This window comes from Nematolebias whitei, chromosome 1 (assembly GCF_014905685.2).
Source record: "Nematolebias whitei isolate Nwh7 chromosome 1, NemWhi1, whole genome shotgun sequence".
Classification (NCBI taxonomy): domain Eukaryota; kingdom Metazoa; phylum Chordata; class Actinopteri; order Cyprinodontiformes; family Rivulidae; genus Nematolebias; species Nematolebias whitei.
Genome location: NC_056498.1, coordinates 70,843,640 through 70,867,304, shown reverse-complemented (window position 1 = coordinate 70,867,304; position 23,665 = coordinate 70,843,640). Strand labels below are relative to the sequence as shown.

At 42.1% G+C, this 23,665-nt stretch overlaps 1 protein-coding gene across 1 annotated transcript in view; it reads right to left on the bottom strand.

Moving 5' to 3' along the window:
- Positions 1–23,665, bottom strand: part of prph2b (peripherin 2b (retinal degeneration, slow)) — a 36,273-nt gene that overhangs the window by 4,524 nt on the left and 8,084 nt on the right. Inside the window, exon 2 of the mRNA XM_037680483.1 lies at positions 3,190–3,436. Coding sequence (XP_037536411.1) covers positions 3,190–3,436 — 247 coding nt within the window. The remainder of the gene's footprint in view (positions 1–3,189; positions 3,437–23,665) is intronic.

The window sequence follows — 23,665 nt, the reverse complement described above, 5'->3', positions numbered from 1 at the left end:
AAAAGTTGTGTGCATTATGCCATGGGCAGTGGCCAAAGGCGGGGACCTTGGCACTCTGACGTTGGATTACCAAAGCTGGGTCTTGGGACATGGAATGTGACCTTTCTGGTGGGAAAGGAGCCTGAGCTTGTGCGTGAGGTTGAGAAGTACTGACTAGATATAGTGGGACTCACCTCAATGCACAGCATGGGCCCTGGAACTGATCTCCTTGAGAGGGGCTAGACCTAATTCCAAACTGGAATTGCCCATGGTGAGGGGCACTGAGCTGGTGTGGGTCTACTCTTAGCCCCCCCCAACTTGGTGCCTGTGTGCTGGAGTTTTCCCTGCTAGATAAGAGGGTAGATTCCCTACTCCTTTGGGTGGGGGGACGGGCTCATCTGGTAAGGATGCTCTCTGGGCACCTCCCTATTGAGGTGCTTCGGGCATGTCCAACTGGGAGGAGACCCTAGGAAAGACCCATGACACGGTGGAGAGACTATGTCTCTTGGTTGGCCTGGGAATGCCTTGTAATCCTCCCAGAAAAGCTGGAAGAGGTGGCTTTGGAAAGAAATGTCTGGGCCTCCCTTCTCAAGCTGCTGCACCCATGACCTGACTTCGGAACAAGTTGAACATAATGGATGGATGGATGGATGGATGGATGGATGGATGGATGGAGGACTTCCTCTAAATGTTTTAACATCACCTCAAATCAACAGGTTGAAAGTTGGAACCAGTTGAGTGTTCCACAGAGACAATGACTCCATACATGCATCAAAACTGGTTTCTAATTGGATGAAACAGGTTGACATTAGGCTTATTATGTAATAGCCTTCCAAAAATTCTCAACTCAATTAAAAATTTGGGGACTACAATTAGAAGTTGGGTTTGTGCCAGAAATCCAACCAGTTCAAATTAATATTTTTTTGCCAAGTAGAATGGTAAAATATTAGCTAGAATTCCTTTGGAAGCTTGTTGGGGTAAAAAAAACCCACTTGTTATGAAATGCATAAGCAAATATTAGTGTGGTGTATTGATATGTTTGAGAAAATCCACAATAACTTCAAACTTGTTATGAAAAATCATTGGTTTTATGTTGTAAAATCATATGCAGTATATACACATTTATTAAGTCCAAGTTGTAATCAAATGTTTTTAGCTTAAAAAAGTAACATAAGAATTTCAATATTTGTTGTCTGGTCAGATACATAAAAATGTCCACATCAGGAAAAACCATTGCAGATTGATGCCGACAACTTAGTTTTTTTTTCTTTCCAGAATTGTCCAGCTGTTCCTGAGGACCTTCAAATACAACATCAGTAATGAAAATACAAATACATATAAAAAAAAAAGATATATCTTAATTTTACATGATGGGACAACTCAAGGAAAATGACTAAGCTGATCTGGCCAATAAGAAGCTGAGCTATCATATGCCTTACCTGCTGATAAAACAACCTCAGAGGTTTTTTTTTTTGTTTCCCCAAAAAATAACTGTGAGGATGACAATCTTTTCAGAGTTCTTGGTTTAATCTCAGGAGTCAGAAGGTGCAGGGATCTAATTATCGCTGACAAACTGAATTGATATTAGTTTTCCACCATAAAAATGCCTGATGATTTTATTAGAACACCCAGCGTACAAGTCAGTGTTCCAGGTTGGATACAGTTGGACCTCAGCTAAACCCAGAAAGTCTGCCAATACTTGAAAACATGTTTATATTTGAAGAAAGAGTCTATTTATATGTGAGTGTATGAAATATTAGGTTCTGTATGTCTAACCACCGTCACAAAGACATAGGCAGACAAACAGTGGTTGCACTCTCAAAAAGAGTCTCATCTTGTGAGACTGACCAACCATGTGAAATAGATTTTTTAATAAAGACACCACTCCCCCCCTCCCCGAACTGTCAGTTTATGAGGTCTTTGTTTAATCATGAACGTAAACCTCTTCAGCATTATTGGTGAGTCAGCTAGAAGTCAAACCCCAAATCTTCTGATTGTTGAACTTTGCCTCCAGAAGGTGCAGGGACAGAGGTAAACTCCATCCTGTTGTTCAGGGGCTTATATCAGAAACAAATACTGAATGTGCTATACTAAATGTCCCATTCTGATTCTTGTTTAACACTACGGAACAACAAAAATATAAGAACCATCATGGAGAGAATTTATTCACAATTTATCTAATTGTCAGAACATCTGAACACATCTGCTGCGTGCAACTTCTCTGCATGTTGCAGACTGAAGTCTCTATAACTGGAGGAAACAGATCATTTTCATCAGATTTTGTCATGATCTTTATTACGTGATGATAGTTAAAAGAAAATACAAAACACTTAAATTGTACAGTTTTTAGATAAGACAAATAACAACGCATAAAAACTAGGTGAATGCAACCACAGCTGAACACCTCACTGTTATTTATTGAACAAAACTGAACACAAGTGAAAAACAGAGTTATTTTTACTGCATTTATAAATCATATGTGGCCGCAAAATTTAGGTTCAGAAAGCTTTACCTGAATGAATTACAAGACTTATTTAATAACGTTCTTTGGACAAATGAGACCAAAGTACAGTTATTTACTTATAATGTACAACAGATAGCACTGCCAGCACAAACACCTCATACCAACTGTCAAACAAGGTGGTGGTGGAGGACCGATAGTTTGGGGTCCTTGCAGTCACTGAGCTGCCCATGAACTTCTTTGTGGACCAAACGATTCTTCTAGAGTCAAAATATAAGGACATTTGTCCAACAGCTGATGCTTGGACCAAACTGGGTCCAACAGAACAATGGTCTCAAGCACAGCAGCTAATCTGCATCGCTTTTTCAACGGCTCAGAAAGAAAAGAATTAAGGTGCTGTTTCAGTCCAGTCAGAGTCTAGAACCTCAATCTGACTGAAATGCTGTGGTGTAACCTTCAGAAACCAATGTGTGCAAATCTCAATGAACTAAAGCAATTCTGAAAAGAAAAATGGGGCAAAATTTCTTCACAACCATGTTAGAGACAAATAAAGTCGTACAGAAACCCAGTACTAAGAGTTCCTGCTGCTAAAGGAGGATCTACAAGCAGCTGGATCTGGGACTGGAACCAGTATTTCACATTTTGGATAGTTTTTGTTTAGTACATATTTCCAAATGTGGAGCCTTTAAGTGAGTAAATGACTCAGAAGGGTACTGATTGGCTGTAGCAAGGTGTGAGCTGTTTCTTACCTCCAGGACAATGAAAATGAAGGTGAGCGCTCCAATGCCGGACATGATGCTGCTGTAGTAGGAGAAGACTGCCTCGCGGCAGCCCCTGTTCCAGATGTTCAGCTCCTCTGTGCGGTGGTCGTAATCATAGTGGGCAGAGTTATTGGTCAGGTGATGCTGGATGCAGGGCCGCGGGGACCCAGGATTACAGCAGCTGAATGGTACGCTGTCCATTATATACTTCCCCTCCACGTTGCTCATAACACGACTGTGGGACAAATACAGTTTTGAGGTAAGATCTGGTGTCAGAACCTGATCTGTTAAGGAGAAGTCCATAAAACCACTACACAAAGAAAAACAAGTAATTCTGTAAAGTTCTCTTTTTTGTTAAAAAAAAGTATTTAAACTGTGAAGTTTGGGTCTATTTGGAGGACCAGGGGGCTCATGTATGAAAATATGTTCAACTTTCATACTGAAAGTTGGCATTAGAACAAAATGAGGAAAGTGTGTGGGCACCGAAATATTCAGATTTATCAAACCATGCACATGCTCACCTTTCCTTTCATACATTCCAACGAGTGTGGAACTTAGCACACATGAGACACCTCACCTGACACCATTTAAATAGGTAAAATAGATGCAGAAATATTTTGCATGTGAGATTTTTGTCTCTGCACATTAAAACATTCTGCTAAATTAGTCTCTAATGAATAGTTATGTGCCAGAGGGCTTTATGGTTGCTGTAATTAAACCTTTACTTAAGAAACCTGATCTTCCATCCATCCATCCATCCATTATCTTTACCCGCTTATTCCGTTTTGGGTCACGGGGGTCGCTGGTGCCCATGTCCAGCAATCACTGTGCGAGGGGCGGGGGTACACCCTGGACGGGTCGCAAGTCCATCACAGGGCCACATAGAGACAAACGAGACAAACAAACATTCACTCTCTCACTCACACCTAGGGACAATTTAGAGTTACCAATCAGCCTAACATGCATGTTTTTGGACTGTGGGAGGAAACCGGAGTACCCGGAGAAAACCCACGCATGCACGGAGAGAACATGCAAACTCCACCCAGAAAGGCCCCTGGACTGGGGTTTGAACCAGGGACCTGCTCGCTGAGAGACAGCAGCTCTACCAGTTGTGCCACCGTGCTGCCCAGAAACCTGATCTTGATTCAGGAATTCTGGATAGTTATAAATCTATATTTAATCATTCATTCATTGAAAAATTCTAGAGAAAATAGTCGCAAATCATTTGTGTGAATATCTGGACAGAAATAATCTGTTTGAGGAGATTCAATAGGGGTTTGGAGCTCATCATAGCACAGAAACAGCATTGGTGAAAGTCACTAATGATATTCTCATGGCCTCAGACAATGGACTTGTGTCTATACTGGTCCTGTTAGAACTCAGTGCTGCATTTGATACAGTTGATCACAATATTCTACTACAGAGACTTGAATATAATATTGGGATTACAGGAATGGCTCTAAAATGGTTTGAATCATAATTATTTGATAGATTTAAGTTTGTAAATGTAAATAATGTACAAACCGGATTCCAAAAAAGTTGGGACACTAAACAAATTGTGAATAAAAACTGAATGCAATGATGTGGAGGTGCCAACATCTAATATTTTATTCAGAATAGAACACAAATCACAGATCAAAAGTTTAAACTGAGAGAATGTATCATTTTGAGGGAATAATCTGTTGTTTCCAAATTTCATGGCGTCAACAAATCCCAAAAAAGTTGGGACAAGTCCATTTTTACCACTGTGTGGCATCCCCCCTTCTTCTTACAACACTCAACAGATGTCTGGGGACAGAGGAGACCAGACCAGTTTCTCAAGTTTAGAAATAGGAATGCTCTCCCATTCGTGTCTAATACAGGCCTCTAACTGTTCAATCGTCTTGGGCCTTCTTTGTCGCACCTTCCTCTTTATGATGTGCCAAATGTTCTCTATAGGTGAAAGATCTGGACTGCAGGCTGGCCATTTCAGTACCCGGATCCTTCTCCTACGTAGCCATGATGTTGTGATTGCTGCAGAATGTGGTCTGGCATTATCGTGTTGAAAAATGCAGGGTCTTCCCTGAAAGAGATGACGTCTAGATGGGAGCATATGTTGTTCTAGAACCTGAACTCTCTGCATTAATGGTGCCTTTCCATACATGCAAGCTGCCCATGCCACAAGCGCTCATGTAACCCCATACCATCAGTGATGCAGGCTTCTGAACGGAGTGTTGATAACAACTTGGGCTATCCTTGTCCTCTTTGGTCCGGATGACATGGCGTCCCAGTATTCCATAAAGAACTTCAAATCGTGATTCATCTGACCACAGAACAGTTTTCCATTTTGCCACACTCCATTTTAAATGACCCCTGGCCCAGTGCAAACGTCTGAGCTTGTGTAGCTTGCTTAGAAATGGCTTCCTCTTTGCACTGTAGAGTTTCAGCTGGCAACGGCGGATGGCACGGTGGATTGTGTTCACTGACAATGCTTTCTGGAAGTATTCCTGAGCCCATTCTGTTATTTCCTTGACAGTGGCATTCCTGTTTACGGTGCAGTGACGTTTAAGGGCCCGGAGATCACGAGCATCCAGTAGAGTTTTACAGCCATGACCCTTACGCACAGCGATTATTCCAGATTCTCTGAATCTTTTGATGATGTTATGCACAGTTGATGATGATAACTTAAAAGTCTTTGCTATTTTACGCTGGGTAACACCATTCTGATATTGCTGCACTATCTTTCTGCGCAACAATGGTGGAATTGGTGATCCTCTTACCATCTTGGCTTCTGAGAGACACTGACACTATGAGAAGCTCTTTTTATACCCAATCATGTTGTCAATTGACCTAATTAGTGTTAATTGGTCTTCCAGCTGTTCGTTATATGATCAATTTCCTTTATCCAGCCACTTATTGCTACTTGTCCCAACTTTTTTGGGATTTGTTGACACTGTGAAATTTTGAATCAACATATTTTTCCTTTAAAATGTTACATTTACTCAGATTAAACTTTTGATCTGTCATCTATGTTATATTACGAATAAAACATTGACATTTGCCATCTCCACATCATTGCATTCAGTTTTTATTCACAATTTGTTTAGTGTCCCAACTTTTTTGGAATCTGGTTTGTATCTTCTTCATGCAACAAAGTTAGTCATGGAGTGCCTCAGGGTTCAGTGCTAGGACCAATGCTTTTTATATTTTACATGCTACCATTACATATAGTTTTTAAACCGTATGGAATAAGTTTACATTGTTATGCTGATGATACTCAATTATATTTATCCATGAAACCCAATAAATCAAATCATTTAATTAGATAACAAATATGTCTTAAAACCATAAAAATCTGTATGACTCTTAATTTTCTGCTTCTAAACTTGGACAAGACGGAGATTATGGTTTTTGGACCTGAGCATTTTAGGAATACATTTTTCAGTCTTTCACTTCCTCTGGATGGCATTAATCTGGCCTCCAGTTCTAAAGTTAAAAACTTTGGTATTATTTTTGACCTAGATATGTCTTTTAACCCTCACATTACAAAAGTTACCAGGATTACTTTCCTCATCCTGTAAAAATGGTTACGCTCGTCCTTTTTTTTTCCTGCTATTCTTTGGTGGAACCAGATGTATTCCCCCCCCCCCCCCCACACACACACACACCCACTTCCCTGCTGCGCTCTTTTGTCCTGTGAACCCTTAAAAAAGCCTCTTTTTTTCCTGCATGCCTCTTAATTGGAAGGATCAGCTGGTCTCTCAACAAAATCGATCAACTTCTCCCGACAGGAGTCAGGGTAAGGAGGACCCTCTTACCTCGAAGGAAACGAATTGGATTCATGATGACAACTAGATTCTACTGTTTGGTTGGTGAAATCTTGGTTTGTCTACAAATTTGTGTGGATGTGTTGAAGCTTGACAGTGCTCGGACTGAATGTGGGAAGCTGTGACAGGGAATTGGAGCAGCTGTTAACAGGACTGTGATCTCCCTGGCAGCACTCATGAATGGTGGGAATAATCTGGAGAAGCTGTGAGCTCGACTTTTGGAGTAAAGGATCAATTCGGCTGTTTTGGAGTTTCCATCAGAGAATATGTACAGCAAGACTTTAAAGGCAGAAACAACAATCACGAGTTTTGCCTGACCCAAACTGTGGCCTTGACGTTGGACTTATCTCAACTCCTCCTGGAATGTTTTGAAAACAACAAAGATGCTTTGACTGTTTCCTCACCCCTCCCTTCCCCAAGGCCGTGGACATGTAACAGAACCTCAACTGAGCTGGTGATGAATGTCACCTCTTATCTGGACAATGGCTGAGGGGGGGCTCTGGACTATGCTATGACTTTCCCTTAAAAATTCTATGTCTTCACCGGCCTATATGTTCATGTATAACGTCTGTTTATGTCACTTTGCTGTGGTAGTTTTTTTGATGCCTCAAATTGTGCCCTGTCTAGGACACGGTGTGAGAGATCTTTTTTTAATACCGTCTCTCATCATGTTTTCTTTCCTTTTCTCATCTAAGCAAAATATTATTCTGAATAAGAATAAGAAGGCCGCGCTAATTATTTATAGCCGCAGCTTCGTGCACTCCGCCCATCTTTGGACGACTGTACGTACATATTTGCGTTGTATCTCGGTGCAATGCCAATAAAGTTTATTCTGATTCTGATTCTGAGCCTTGTTCTGCTGGCTGTTTCTACCTGTTAAAAGGGAGTTTTTCCTTTCCACTGTTGCCAGTTTGCTTGCTCAGAATGGGAGACTGTGATGAAGATTCAACACAATCTGCTGACTTCCTTAGATAGATAACTTTTACTAATTGGCTTTTATAATGTATGCAAATGCCTTTGTACAGACCTCTAAAACAACTTTTATTGTGACTTTGTGCTATATAAATACATTGAATTGAATTATTATTTATTATTTTTATTAACCTTTATTTAACCAGGCAAATCCCATTGAAATCACAGATCTCTTTTGCAAGGGAGGCCTGAGCCTAAAGGCAGCCTAACACATGTTTTTAGTCTGTGTGAGGAAACCGGAGTACCCGGAGAAAACCCCACGCAAGCATGAGAAGAACATGCAAACTCCACACAGAAAGACCCAAGGTCCAATCGGGGACTGAATCCAGGACCTTCTTGCTGTGAGGCAACAGTGCTAACCACTGAGTCCCCGTGCTGCCAATTAAAAGTTTATGTCAGTATAAAACATATTTGCCACACGAGTTAAAAGAAGTGTGTGTAAGTGTTGTTGCTTAAAGAAAGTTCATGTTGCATAAATAACTATAACATCTGTAAACAGTTGAAACATATCTCACACTTACAGTGTGTGTGTTGTAGTTGTTGAATTTATTGAACCAGAGGAGCAGATCTACCGGTAGCACACTTTTAAGTCTGAGGCAATTTACATGTGTTTAAAAACATTACAGGTGCTGGTCATAAAATGCAGTAATTCCATTCAAAAAGTAAAACTTGTATATTAATATTCATTCATTACACACAGACTGATATATTTCAAATGTTTATTTATTTTTATGTTCATGATTATAACTGACAACTAATGAAAACCCCCAAATTCAGTATCTCAGAAAATGTGAATATTGTGAAAAGGATCAATATTGAAGACACCTGGTGCCACACTCTAATCAACTAATTAACTCAAAACACTTGCAAAGACCTTTAAATGGTCTCAGTCTAGTTCTGTAGGCTACACAATCATGGGGAAGACTGCTGACTTGACAGTTGTCCAAAAGACGACCATTGGCACTAGGGGTGGGTGATATGGCTCAAATATAATTTCATGATATTTCAGAGCATTCTGATAACGATAAATTTTGTGATATAACAAAAAAAAACAACCCAGAAATCATAATTATTCATTTGAAAAAATTAATTTAACATGTTGCTTTGCAGTATTATATAAAAAAACAACAACAACAAGGGTTAATTTTACTGCACTTACTTTATTTAGTAAAGTATTCAGTCTAAAAATATTTAAAAAAGCCTTTTGTTATTTAGATTGAAAAAGTCTGCACAAAATATAGATCGACAAAATCCACCACAAAACTAAAGTGCACGTGCAGTTCCCAAATAAACTAAATAAAATTAAAGCTTAAGATCTGTTGAGCATAAATGTAATACAACAAAAATATGTTGCCTTTAAATGAGCTATAACTTCCAAAACTTGTGACAAGGTGTCTTCAGCTGACCCTGAAGCTTGTGGTGTTTCTGCTTCCTCTATTTCTCGCAGGAATGATTCCATTTCTCTGACTGCTCTGTCTTTGATTACCTGCCTCTTTTCTTGGTCCATGGACTGACTGTGGAACTCAAGAGACACAGATGAGCTGCACATTTGTATCCACAGTTTAGAGCGGGGGGGGACACAGCCGAGCTGCATCTGTACCAGCAGTTTAGAGTGGGGGGAGGGGGGCTTAGCGTGAGGGAAGAGGCAGTGTGAGTGATGCCTTTAGCTGTTTAGCTATATTGCGCGCAGCTAGCTTAGCAGTACACCAGTACCGGTGGGGTGGTAGGGTGTGCGCAGTTTGGCTCGGTAGTTCGGCGCGCTCGGTTCTGTTAATGGGGTGGGGCGCCCGCTTGTATAATGGTAGGGGAAACACTGACGTATTTACATCATGAAATTAGCATATCATGATATAATTTATTTTCCCGGGCAAGTTTTTTTTTTTTTTTACCAGTATTATTGTGAACGATATGATATAGCCCAGCACTAATTGACACCTTGCACAAGGAGGGCAAGACACAGAGCTCTGTGTCCAAGCACATTAATAGAGAGGCGAAGGGAAGGAAAAGATGTGCTAGAAAAAGTGTAAGCAATACAGATAACCACATCCTGGAGAGAATTGTGAAACAAAACCCATTCCAAAATGTGGGGGAGATTCACAAAGAGTGAACTGTAGCTGAAGTCAGTGCTTAAAGAACCACCATGCACAGACGTATGCAAGACATGGGTTTCAGCTGTCACATTCCTTGTGGCAAGCCACTCTTGAACAAGAGACAGTGTCAGAAATGTCTCGCCTGGGCTAAAGACAAAAAGACTGGACTGTTGCTGAGTGGTCCAAAGTTATGTTCCCTGATGAAAGTAAATTTTGCATTTCTTTTGGAAATCAAGGTCCCAGAGGCTGGAAAAAGAGAGGAGAGGCACAGAATCCATGTTGCTTGAGGTTCAGTGTCAAGTTTCCACAGTCATTAATGGTTTGGGGTGCCATCAATCTGGTTTCAGGAAACAACCCAGCACAATGATTGCTTTGCTGAAGGTTTTTAATAACATTGTTGAAGCACTGGACGCTAAGGATTATTGTGCTGCACTTTATTTAGATCTGTCTAAAGCAAGGCTATTCAACAAAACTGCTCAGGGGGCCACAGTTTCTGAAAGCCAGCAGCTCAGTGGTTGGACATCCAGCAATTAAAGTCATTATGTAAATAAATCAAGTTTTACAATGATCTGTTGCCTTTTAAATTTATTTTATTGCATTGAATCGTAAATGCAATGAACAGAATCCAAAACCTTCCTTCAGTTATTTACCAGTCAACAATGGTGTACCACAAGGCTCAGTCTTAGGACCCACCCTCTTTACAATCTACATAGGTAATGTAGGCCAGAGCATCCCTGATGCATCCATACATTTCTATGCTGATGATGCAGTTGTTTATTCTCAAGCTAAAACAGTTTCTAAGGTTTTCCAGCTTTTGCAGTCTGCTTTTGACATCATCCAGTCTGATTTTGTTCAGTCTCAAACTTGTCTTAAATGCCAACAAAATCAAAGGGATGCTGTTTTCAAACAGGAAGTCGGTCGCAGCAGTTCTTCCTTTGATTTTATCCTTGAATAATGTCCCTATTGAGTTTGTTGATTCCTACGAATATTTGGGTATATTGGTTGATTCGCATCTCTCTTTTAAGCTCCACATGGAAACTTGGTAAGGAAACTGAAAGTAAAACTGGGTTTATTTTTCAGAAACAGATCCTGTCTAACTCTGAATGCTAGAAAACGCCTTGTAACTGCGACTTTCCTTCTCTCCATTGACTACGGTGACATTATTTACATGAACGCTCCTACAAGCACCCTGCAGATGTTGGATGCTGTCTATCATGGTGCGCTAAGATTCATAATTGGCTGTAACTACTGTACCCAACATTGCACCCTGTATTCACTGGTTACCTGGTCATCATTAAATTCATGCAGACTCTCTCTCTCATTGGTAAATTTTCATCTTTAAATCACTTCTTAGTCTATTGCCTTCATACATATCCTCCTACATGTCACTGCATGAATGCAGCTACAGTGTGCACTCTCAGAACATTACATGCAGTGTTACCTCAGTGCAGACTGAACAGGGCCTTCTCCTACTCTGCTCCTGTTTCCTGGAATATCTTGCAAAAAGATCTGAAACTCTCGACCTTGACCTCTCTAAGTGGCTTCAAACATCTGCTAAGTTCCTGGGGAAAACCAATGCATGCATTTTCTTGTTTGCAGTTTTCTACATCGCCTTACAACCTAGCTGCTTTTTGTTACAGTTTTTAATAGGGTTTTATTTTCACTTGTTATTCTCAATTTGTATGCATCCTTTTATGATTGTCTATTGTCCACTGTTGTCATCACACTTTGTTAAAATCAGGTCTCTCTTGTAAATGAGTCCCCGAGGCTCAATGGGATTAACCTGTACAGTATAAATAAAGGTTGAATACAGAATGTCATCTGCTGATGTTTTCTGAGGTCCAAAGTCAACACAGCTGACTACCAGGAAGTTTTAGAGCACTTCATGCTTCCTGCTGCCGACCAACTTTATGGAGATACAAATTTCGTTTTCCAACAGGACTTGGCACCTGCACACAGTGCCAAAGCTACCATTAAGGACCATGGTATCCCTGTTCTTAATTGGCCAGCAAACTCGCCTGACCTTAACCTTATAGAAAATCTATGGGGTATTGTCAAGAGGAAGATGCAATATGCAAAACCCAATAATTTAGAAGAGCTGAAGGTCACTATCAGAGCAACCTAGGCTCTCATAACACCTGAGCAGTGCCACTGACTGATCCACTCCATGCCACGCTGCACTGCTGCAGTAATTCAGACAAAAGGAGCCCCAACTAAGTATTGATGCTGTTCATGCTCATACTTTTCATGTTCATACTTTTCAGTTGGCCAACATTTCTAAAAAAAATTTTTTTCTTTAAATTTAATATATATACATATATATATATATATAAAATTACAGAGCAACTTTGCAAAGGCAGGCAGGGCCCACAGAGAATGGGAATATTTATTTGAACTCAAGGCTTTGGCGGTTGTTTTGTTATTTACACTTAATGTATTGTGTTTTCACTAATTATTTTTGATTGGTAGTTATTTTTTCAAACCCAGAAAAGACATTCACTTAAGAGGAGAAATTTTGTTTTTATTCCTTTATATCCTAAATATATTTTACTGTTTATAACATTTTGTTGCAGTGTGATATGTACAGTTAGTTTATTTAAGGAAAAAAAATCCAGAAAAATAGTGCAATGAAGGGATAATTTTTATTTAATTATCATAGTTTCTGAACATAATGTTTTAATTTATTCTTGAGTTCCATTTTGTGCACTTTGTTTAAGGGAAACAATCCAGCCATCACAAGGTATGGGGAAAATTGTTTTGTTACTGTTATATTTTTTCAGAAAAAAAAAACTTTTATTTTAATAATTTTTTATTTACTTATGAACTTTGCCTAATTCTTTCCTGGGTTTTAACTAATAAATGATCCAAAGGAAAAAATCACAAAACACTTAACGTGATCAAAATGCACTGTAATTATTTATAAAAAAAAAATTTCTCACTGTGCTTAGGTGAAGTCAGACATGTCTCCCAGTGCTCCGTCCCCCCCTCCCCCGCTTCCCTGCTTCCACTCTTTCGTCTTGTGAACCCTTAAAGAGCCTCTGTTTTTTTTTTCCTGCAAACCTTCATAATTCGAAGGATTTGATCAGCTGGTCTCTCAAAAAATTCATCAACATCTCCCGACAGGAGTCAGGGTAAGGAGGACCCTCCAAGGAAACAAATTGGATTCATGATAACTGTTTTTTTGCTGTTTGGGTTGGCGAAATCTGAATTGTCTACAAATTTGTGTGGATGTGTCAAAGCTTGGCAGCACTCATACTGAATTATGTGGAGCTGCATCAGAGAGCTGAAGCAGGCTGTTATCAGGACTGTGAACTTTCTGGCAGCACCCATGAATGGTGGGAATAATCTTGGAGAAAGCTGTGAGCTCGCCTTTTGGCGTAAAGAATCATTTAGGTTGTTTGGAGTTTCCATCAGAGAACGGTACCAGCAAGACTTTTAAAAGGCAGAAACAGCAATTCACGAGTTCTGCCTGACCCAAACTGTGGCTTTAACGACCGACTTATCTCAACTCCTCCTGGCATGTTTAGAAAAAAACAAGGATGCTTTGTCTGTCTCCTCACCCCTCCCTTCCCCAAGGCCGTGGACATGTGATGGAACCTCAACTGAGCTGATGATAAATAACACCTCTTATCTGGACAATGGCTGAGAGGGGGGACTTTGCACTATGTTACGACCTTCCCTTAAAACTCAATGTCTTAACCGGCCTATATGTACATGTGTCATGTCTATTTATGTGCTATGCTGTGCTAGGTTTTTTTTAATGCCACAAATCGTGCCCTGTCTAGGACAAGGTGTGAGAGATCTTTTTTTTTATAACATTTCTCCTCATGTTTTCTTCCCTTTTCTCATCTAAGCAAAAATATTATTCTGAACAAGAATAAGAGGGCCGCACTAATTAGTAGAAGCTTTGTGCACTCCGTCCATCTTTCGGACGACTGTACATACATGTTCTCGTTGTATCTCGGTGCAATGATAATAAAGCTTATTCTGATTCTGAAAGTATTGTATCAGTATCAGTATAGGTGATATTGGACCTATATTTACTTGGTATCGATCGTTACCAAATTTTGCAGTATCGCACACCACTATCAGCCATGTGGTTACAGATTAATATTTAAATCTACCGTAATTGACTTCCGTATGGCTTTGAGGCAGTTCTGGTCCACCATCCAGTGTCTCAGGGGGGAAAGCAGTACACCACCAACACTATTTATAGTGGAGGTGGTGTGCTGCTGACCTCAACTCAGGATGTCGTGGGTCGGTGGGCAGAGTACTTCGAAGACCTCCTCAATCCCACTGGCACGTCTTCCACGGAGGAAGTGAAGCCTGGAGACTTTGGGTTAGGCTCTCCAATCTATGGTGCTGAGGTCAACAAGGTGGTTAAAAAGCTCCTTGGTGGCAGGGCCCCAGGGGTGGATGAGATTCGCCCAGAGTTCCTTAAGGCTTTGGATATTGTGGGGTTGTGTTGGCTTACACAACTCTGCAATATTGTGTGGACATCAGGGGCAGTTCCCCTGGATTGGCAGACTGGGGTAGTGGTCCCCCTATTAAAAAAGGGGGACCGTATAGTGTGTTCCAACTACAAGGGGATCATGCTCTTAAGCCTCCTTGGTAAGGTCTATTTGGGGGTTCTGGAGAGGAGGGTCCATCGGATCGTCAAACCTCGGATTCAGGAGGAGCAGTGTGGTTTTTGTCCTAGTTGTGGAACACTGGACCAGCTCTACACCCTCAGCAGGGTCCTGGAGGGTGCGTGGGAGTTTGCCCAACCAGTCTACATGTGCTATGGGGACTTGGAGAAGGTGTTTGTCCACGTCCCTCGGGGAGCCCTGTGGGGGGTACTCCTGGAGTATGGGGTACCAGGCTCTTTGATAGGTCCCTGTACGACTGGCGTCAGAGCTTGGTCTGCATTACTGGCAGTAAGTCGGGTTCGTTCTCAGTGAGATTTGGACTCTGCCAAGGTTGCCCTTTGTTACGATTCTGTTCATAACTTTTATGGACAGAATTTCTAGGCGCAGCCAAGGTGTTGAGGGGATCCGTTTTGGTGGTCTTAGGATTGCTTCTCTGTTTTTTGCAGATGATGTGGTCCTATTGGCTTCATCAGGTCGTGATCTACAGCTTTTGCTGGAGCGGTTTGCAGCTGAGTGTGACGTGGCCGGGATGAGGATCAGTTCCTCCAAATCCAAGGCCATGGCCTTGAGCCGGAAAAGGGTAGAGTGCCCTCTCCAGGTTGGGGAGGAGGTCCTGTCTCAAGTGGAGGCGTTTAAGTACCTCGGGGTCTTGTTCACGAATGAGGGAAAAATCGAGCGTGAGATCGATAGGCGGATAGGTGCAGCGTCCGCAGTAAAGCAGGCGCTGTACCGGTCTGTCCTGGTGAAGAGAGAGCTGAGTCAAAAGGCGAAGCTCTCAATTTACCGGTCCATCTACATTCCTACCCTCATCTATGGTCATGAGCTTTGGGTTGTGACTGAAAGAACGAGATCACAATGATGTTTTCTTTTCAGGAGATGAACAGCGACACCTTTTGATGAACGTTGCATGTTATTTCAAAATCTTCAGAACTGAATGTTTATTTATGAAAATGTCTGTTTTAAGTATCTCTTTAAGATAATCATTTGTCTTATTTTTTCTCTTTTTAAAAGAAGAGTGACTTTTTAAAGGCAGACAGAGAAAATGGACTTTAGATTTTATAAAACATGACAAAGAGTTAGGACCATTCCTCTTCCGAGAGGTGGACCAAAGTCAATCTGTAACACACAGACAGTTAAGTTTCACTACTTCTTCGTCTTCACTACTTCTTCGTCTTAAACTGCAATCACCTCTTCTACTGCTACACAACCCACTTCAACTTCCTCCTAGTGAGATATCCTAGGAAGGAAGAGAACGGGAGAGAAGCAGCCTTTTCTGCAAATGTCTCAGGACGAGAGAACCTGACCGAACCAGAGCCATCGCACTGCAGAGTGATAAATCCCAGCTGACTTCAGAGCCAGTGGCCGAACCTTCGTCCCTCCAATGGTGATAGGTGACTTTTGAGGAGACAATCTGCCTCTCAGTCACCAGAGCATCTCAGGCCTTGCTGGTATCATTTTAAGCAGTTGTGGAACATTCTGACAGCTCGTTCTGGTGAGAGAGACCTTTTAATGCTTTTCTGGGGATCATACATCACAATAATCTTGCTTTACACACTCTACAGCTCATTTAGACACAATTTAACTACTTCACAAACAGAGAACCAGACCAAAAAATCTGCCTTTTTAAAGTTTCACTGATTTGAATAATCAAGTAGACATTTGATACAAAGCTATTCGTTATTAATTTGTTTGTTATGCATAATCTTGATCAGATATATCACAGATTATTATTTTTGTAATAAAATACATAAAATCAACTAAATTTGTGATTATGCATATCTGTGTGTATTAACTGATTTGATGCCCTTTAAACATGAGAAAATAATTCACGTTTCAGTTTACATTTAATTTGGGGTTAGAGACTGATTTTTCCTCTGAAAAAAGGTGGTGCCCATACACACAACGAGGTTATTTGCATAATAAATGCATATCTTATGAACTTAACTCATAACTGATAATTTACAATATATATCCAACCCCATATCTCTCTACACTTATATGCATGTGGCTTAATAACTTGAGCATGTTATTTATGTCCTAAATTATGTTTTATCTTAAATTTAGAATGTGCGGCTTAGAGTCAGCTATGTTGTGTAGCCCAGCAATTATGGTATTTGTTACAATTGAGGTTGTTTTGATCTATTTTGATTACATGGTACTTGGAACTCATTCTCAATTTAAGGTTTTAAGTTTATCTAATTCCAAAGCATTACAGTGATTCTCCATGGCAGAGGATATTAAGGACTACATAGCTGCCTGTCCCATATGTGCCAGGAGTAAAAGTGGCAACCAACCCTCCACAGGCAAACTGCAGCCAGTACCGATCCCCAGCCAACCCTGGTCCCACATCTCCTTGGATTTTGTAACCGGTTTGCCTCCCTCTTATGGTAACACTTCCATACTCACTGTCAATGACAGATTCTCTAAAGTAGCACATTTGTTCCTTTGCCTCAGCTTCCCTCGGACTTCGAGACTGCCCAGCTGTTGGTCCAGCATGATTTCAGGGTCCACGGCATCCCTTCTGATACAGTTTCTGACAGAGGACCCCAGTTCATATCTCAGGTATGGAAGAACTTTTGTAACTCTCTAGGGGCCTCTGTCAGCCTGACATCAAGATACCACCTGCAGTCCAATGGCCAGGCTGAATGTGCCAACCAGGAACTGGAGGTCACTCTCAGATGTGTGGTGGAGGACAATTCCTCCACATGGAGCTAGCACCTAGTATGGGTGGAATATGCCCACAACGTCTCGTCTTAAGCGCAGAGGTGACAGGGCCTTCTCTGTAGCAGGACCAAGACTTTGGAACGAGTTACCTCTGCTTGTCAGACAGGTCCCCTCCCTCTCAGTTTTCAAGTCCCGTTTAAAAACTCACTACTATTTGGTGGCTTTCAACACCAGATGATCTGTGTTTTGATCCTGTATGCTCCACACTGGTTTGTCATCATCATCTGCATCATTTTTATGTCTATATTCTGATTTTTCTCATTTTGTATATTGCTTTGTGTGTTACCTGTTGTTTTGTCTGTACAGCCCTTTGGTTGGCCTTGTCGCTGTTTTAAGTGCTCTATAAATAAAGTGGTATGGTATGGTACAACACCCACATGTCATCAGCTACTGGTATGTCCCCATTTGAGGCCTCTTTAAGCTACACCCCATCATTGTTCCCAAGTCAGGAAAGTGATGTAGTTGTCCCATCCATGCAACATCCCTTTATGAGATGTTGTAGAGTCTGGCACCAAACTAAGAATAGAAAAGAATAGAAACAGCCTTCCCACGGATGGGAAATTCAAGTGTAACAGCAGCAACAGATAAAAAGATTCACACAAAAGTTCCTAAATGTTAAAAACAATATATAAAGAAATAAGATAAACAAAATCAATAATATTGTTAAATATGTTTTGAACATTGAGAATGATAGCGCTGCTTCGCACCGCAACCAAAAACAAAGAGGTTGCTGATCGTCACCGCTCATCGGCCCTCTCCGACCAGGTTGGACAAAAGGTTTGGCTTTCGACTCAGAACATCAACCTCAAAGACACTCTTTGTAAGTTGGCTTCCCGCTTCATTGGTCCCTTTCCAGTTACTTGTATAATCAGTCCCACTGCAGTCAGGCTCCAGGTTCCCACACCTGTGAGCATTCATCCCACCTTCCACATGTCCCAACTAAAACCCATTGCCGAAAGCCCACTGTGCCCTCCTACTGACCTACCCCCCCCCCCATCTCAATGGCAACCATTCGGCCTTCATAGTTTGCCGTATCCTGGATGTGAGATGCAGGTGGTTCCAGTACTTGGTCGATTGGGAGGGGTACGGTCTTGAAGAACAGTCATGGATCTCGAGGTCATTCAGCCTAGACCCCAGCCTCATCACCAGGTTCTTAAGGTCCCACCTACAGAAATGGTTCAGGTCACTAGGAGGCGATTCTTGAGAGAGGGTTAATGTAGGAGTTCTGTCCTGCCTCCTGCCTCTCTCCATTTAGCACTCTAATTGTCAGCAACTGCAGATGAACAGCACCACTCACAGGAGAGGTATAAAAAGCTGCAAAGACCATTCAGAAGGCACTGGGACACTGATTACCAACAGTAGAAATGTTCTAGCCAGTATATCTTCGTATTGAGCACAATATTCTAATCAATTGTGTTTTTGTCTGCCTTATCAGAGTTTTGGTCTTGCCATTCACCTGACCTGCCTCGAGTCTTATGTGAGCCTCCAATCCTCCTACTCCTCTTCAGCTACTCTACACCTTCCACCACTTCCCTTCTTTACTTGGACCCTCCTTTGCCATTCATCTCCTTCGTGTTGGATATTATTGGGTCAAGCTTCCCTGTCCTGACTCTCTTCGTAAGACTAACAGCTACAAAACATTTCACCTCCCATACCCAGACCTTTAACCATCTCTACTCTCCAGGTGATCCAGTACCCCAACCCTAACGTCTGCCTTTTTCTATCACCATTGCAAATAAACACTGTAAATCATTATTTGAGTCTTGGTCTCTGTTTAGCTCAATCCTTGTATCTGGGTACACTCGATATCTTAACAACAAGCATCAAAAGAAATTCTTGGCTACACATCCAAGAAGAACCAAAATTGGCTCGACAAGAACATCCAAGAACTCCAAGACCTTCTGGCAAAGAAGAAGTCAGCCCACCAAGCCCATTTCACTCAGCCATCATGCCCAGAGAAGAAACTGGCCTTCTATTATGCCTGCAGCAATTTCCAGTGTACATTTTGAGATTTCCAGAACAAATAGTGGATAAACTTTGCTGAGAAAACTCAATGATGTGCAGACAGTGGTGACTAGAAGGGCTCCTTGCACAGTGTGGACCGGAACACATTCCTTGCTGATAGGACCTCAATCCTGAGCCGATAGTTTGAGCACTATTCAGCCCTCTTCAGCGTCAGCTGCATAGTCCAAACAAAAGTGCTTGACCTTATCCTTAGCAACAAGATAAAGAAGGGTTCGATATGCCCCCCACACTTGATGAAACTGAAACAGCAATAAAGCAGCTGAAGATAGGAAATGCAGCCGGGATTGATGGCATCCCATCAAAGATCTGGTAGCAAGGAAGTTCCTCTCTCTATGCAAGACTTCACACCTTCTTCACTGCCTACTGTAAGCCAGGCAAGCTCCCCCACAATCTTTGCAATACAGTCATTATTACCCTCTATAAAAACAAGGGAGAGAAGTCTCACTGCTCCAATAAATGGGGAATAACTCTGCTCTCTATCACAGGCAAGATTCTTGCAAGAATCCTCCTCAATAGACCTACAGTAATTGAAGAACATATCCCAGAAAGCCAGTGTAGATTCAGATCAAACAGAGGCACAGCTGACATGACATTTGTCCTCCAGCCGCTACAGGAGAAGTGTCTCGGACAGGGCCTGTATGCAACCTTCATCAACCTAATCAAGGCTTTCGACACTGTGAGCAGATGAGGCCTCTGGACGATACTAAAAAAGTTAGGCTTCCCCCCAAAAATCATGAACATGGTCATCCAGCTACACAATAACCAGCTCGGCCAAATCAAGGTCAGCGGAGAGCTGTCAGAGCTCTTCTCCATCACCAATTGCATCAAACAGGGCTGCGTCCTCGTGCCAACACTGTTCTCCATCTTTTTCAGCATGATGCTCAAGCAGGCCACTGAAGATCAAGACATTGACAATGGCATATATATCCACTATATCTGAGGCACTTGCTGGCCCACATCAAGACGATGAAGCAGCAATAATGCTACTCTCGTAGCCCACACGGAACCAACCATGGAGTGTATCATGTCCAGCTTTGCAAATGCTGCCCAGTATTTTGGCCTGGAAGTCAATCTGAAGAAGAGAGAGGTGCTACACCAGTCAGCACCCGGTGAGCAGTACCAACCCCTCACAACAAATCAGCAAGACGTAGCTGAAAGCTGTCCAGCTGTTCACCTACCTTGGGTGCATCATCTCCTCAGACACTAAAATCGACAAAGAGATCAACAGCAGATTGGCCAAAGCGAGCAGTGCCTTTGGCAGACTCCACAAGAGAGTGTGGTCAAACAAAGACCTAAAGACGAGGACCAAGATCAGTGTGTACAGAGTCACTGTAGTGACCACCCTCCTGTACAGCTCCAAATCATGGATCACCTACCGCCATTAAATACAGCTCCTCGAGCACTTCCACCAATGTTGTCTCCGCTCCGTCCTCAATATTCACTAGAATGGCTTCGTTACCAATGTGAAGGTCCTCCAGCAGGCGAAGATCACCAGTATCGAGTCAATGTTGCTCAAGGCTTGCCTATGTTGGAAAGGGCACATGTCCAGGATGGAGGACCACCGCCTACCAAAGATTGTGTTGTATGGCAAGCTATCCTCTGGGTGGCGCAAGAGAGGGGCACCACAGAAATGCTCCAAAGACCTCATGAAGGCCTCCCTGAACACTAGCCATATCAACCCCCAAAACCGGTCCGCACTCACCAATGGCCAAGATGCCTGGTGGTCAACCATCCATGAGGCAGTAGGCTTCTTTGAGACAGAAAGACACACCAGCCTGGAGGACAAGCAGAGGAGGAGAAAGAACAGAGCACCCACTCCCACCCCTGACCAACCATTCACATTCATCTGTAGCTACTGTGGTCGAGGCTGCCACTCCAGGATCGGTCTCATCAGCCACCAGAGGGCCGGCAGTCATGGACACCCTTCATGATCTTTGGAGATGGAGTCAAGTCAAAAAGAAGAAGATCCTTATATATTGTTTCTATTACTATACTTTATATTTGTGCTATTTTTGGGAGTAACTGGGACCTTAAGTACACAATTTTGTTCCACCTCATGCACCACATGTGATGCAAATGACAATAAAGAGCCTTGAACTCGAGATCTTCTGGTCGCATCTCCAGCCGCAGATCTGCTGGGCCCATCAAATCTGCTGGCTCCATCTCCAGTCACACATCTGCTGGTCCCGTCTCCAGTCACAGATCTGCTGGTCCGATTGCCAGCTGCAGTTCTTCTGGTCCCATCTCCAGCTGCAGTCCCCTTGTTTGACTCACTAGCTGTAGCACCCTCATCTGACTCACCAACTTCAGACCCCTTGACAAACTCGCCACCGCCTGCAGCTCTCAATCTCTAGTTTGCCTGTTGCAGGTTTCATCACTGGTTCGCCTACTGCAGGTCTCATTGCTGGTTCACCTACTGCAACTCTCAATGCTGGTTCATCTGCTGCACCTGTCATCGCTGGTTTGCCTGCTGTGGCAGCCTCTCCAGTGGTCTCTTTGCCTGCAGTCACAGTTTCTCCAGTGGTCTCTTAACTTGCAGCCACGGTCTCTCCAGTGGTCTCTGCCTGCAGCCACAGTCTTTTCAATGGTCTCTCTGCCTGCAGCTGTGGTCTCTCCAGTGGTCTCCTTGCCTTCAACCACTGTTTCTCCAATGGTCTCTTCTCCTGCAACCACATTCTTTCTAGTGATCTCTTCTCCTGTAGCGCAATCTCTCCAGTGGTCTCTTTGCCTGCAGCCACAGCCGCCTCAGTGGTTTCTTCACCTCTCATCAGCCTGAGCCAGAAAGGCTCCAGGTAGACGCCACTCGTGCTCAAAAATGGACAGTCTCCTGGCCACCCACCAAAACTCTTGCCTTGTTCTAGATGATCTTTGGGCCACCCGCCTGAACTCTTGTCTCTTTCAGGACAGTTTTTGGGCTGCCCACCTGAACTCTTGCCTCATTCAGGACAGTTTCCGGGCTGCCGGAATACTGTCAAAGCCATTCATATTCTGTCTGCTCCTTTCATCGTCTCCTTCCTTCATGTGAGATTTTGCTGCCCCATCAGCATTTTGCTTTGTTTAGTAAAATAAATGAATACATTATTTTACTTCCAAGTCTCCACTGTCTGCCTGATTATGGGCTCAACAACCACAACCATAGATCATGATACAAATATCAAGCAGTGGCGGCTGACCACTGCCGGGGACTGGAGGGCACTAGGGTGCTGCCCCACCACTTACACCACTCACCACATTACATTGAATTAGACATAAATAATTACACGAAATAATAAAATAAAAATATGTTGAAATATATGTATATTTTTTAGTTGTGTAAGAGAAATATTTTATAGTTAATGATGAGTAAAGTTGTTCGTTCAACGTTGTCGCTGAGTGATGACATATTTTCACCCTGGGGCGCTAAAATCTTTGCCCATAGACTCTCGTTAAAAGTTGTACATGCGCAGTAACCCCTCTTGAAGGACCATTCTGGGCCCACCGCTCCTGCGCCTCCTCACCAGATTCTAGTGAGTTTGAAGAATACAGGATGGAAACTAATTTTTCAAGCCTAGAAGAGGCTTTGGAATATTTAATGACATATATGACCTCAGATTATGAGTCTGATTCAAGGAAAAAACTCCACATAGTTGGAACAAATGATGATAGATTTAGCTAAACAAATGATTGATGAGAAGCCTATGGGCCATACAACCTCAACAATGTTAGCTATGCTAGCAGGAGTGGTGACAAAGAAGCTTGAATTAGTTCAAACACTCTTAAAAAAAAGAGTCAGACAAATTAAAACTAGGAAGCAAAAGCTACATAATCTAAAGGATGACAAAAAAGAGCTGGAAAGAGAAAACACCTCATTACCTCATGCAAAAGACAATTTAGAAGCTGAATTAGCTACTAAAAGAGAATATTTTGATATACTCAATAAGACATTTCTAGATGTAAGCTCAAAACATGAAGCTGATTTGCAGGCAATAACATCACTCCAAAATAAACTCATACGAGAAAAGGAAGAAGCCTCAATAATGTATACAGAACTCCAAGAAGCTTAAAATCAACTAGAACAAGCTCAAGCATACAATACCACATATTTTAATAGTGTGGCTGATAAACAGCGAGAGATGCAAACCCTGAGAAACCAACTCTCTGAGCTAGAGGAACAGGTTAAAACCCTAACAGCTAGAGAACATCCAGTTCTAAGTTCACAACTTTCTTTCAGGGACCTCCA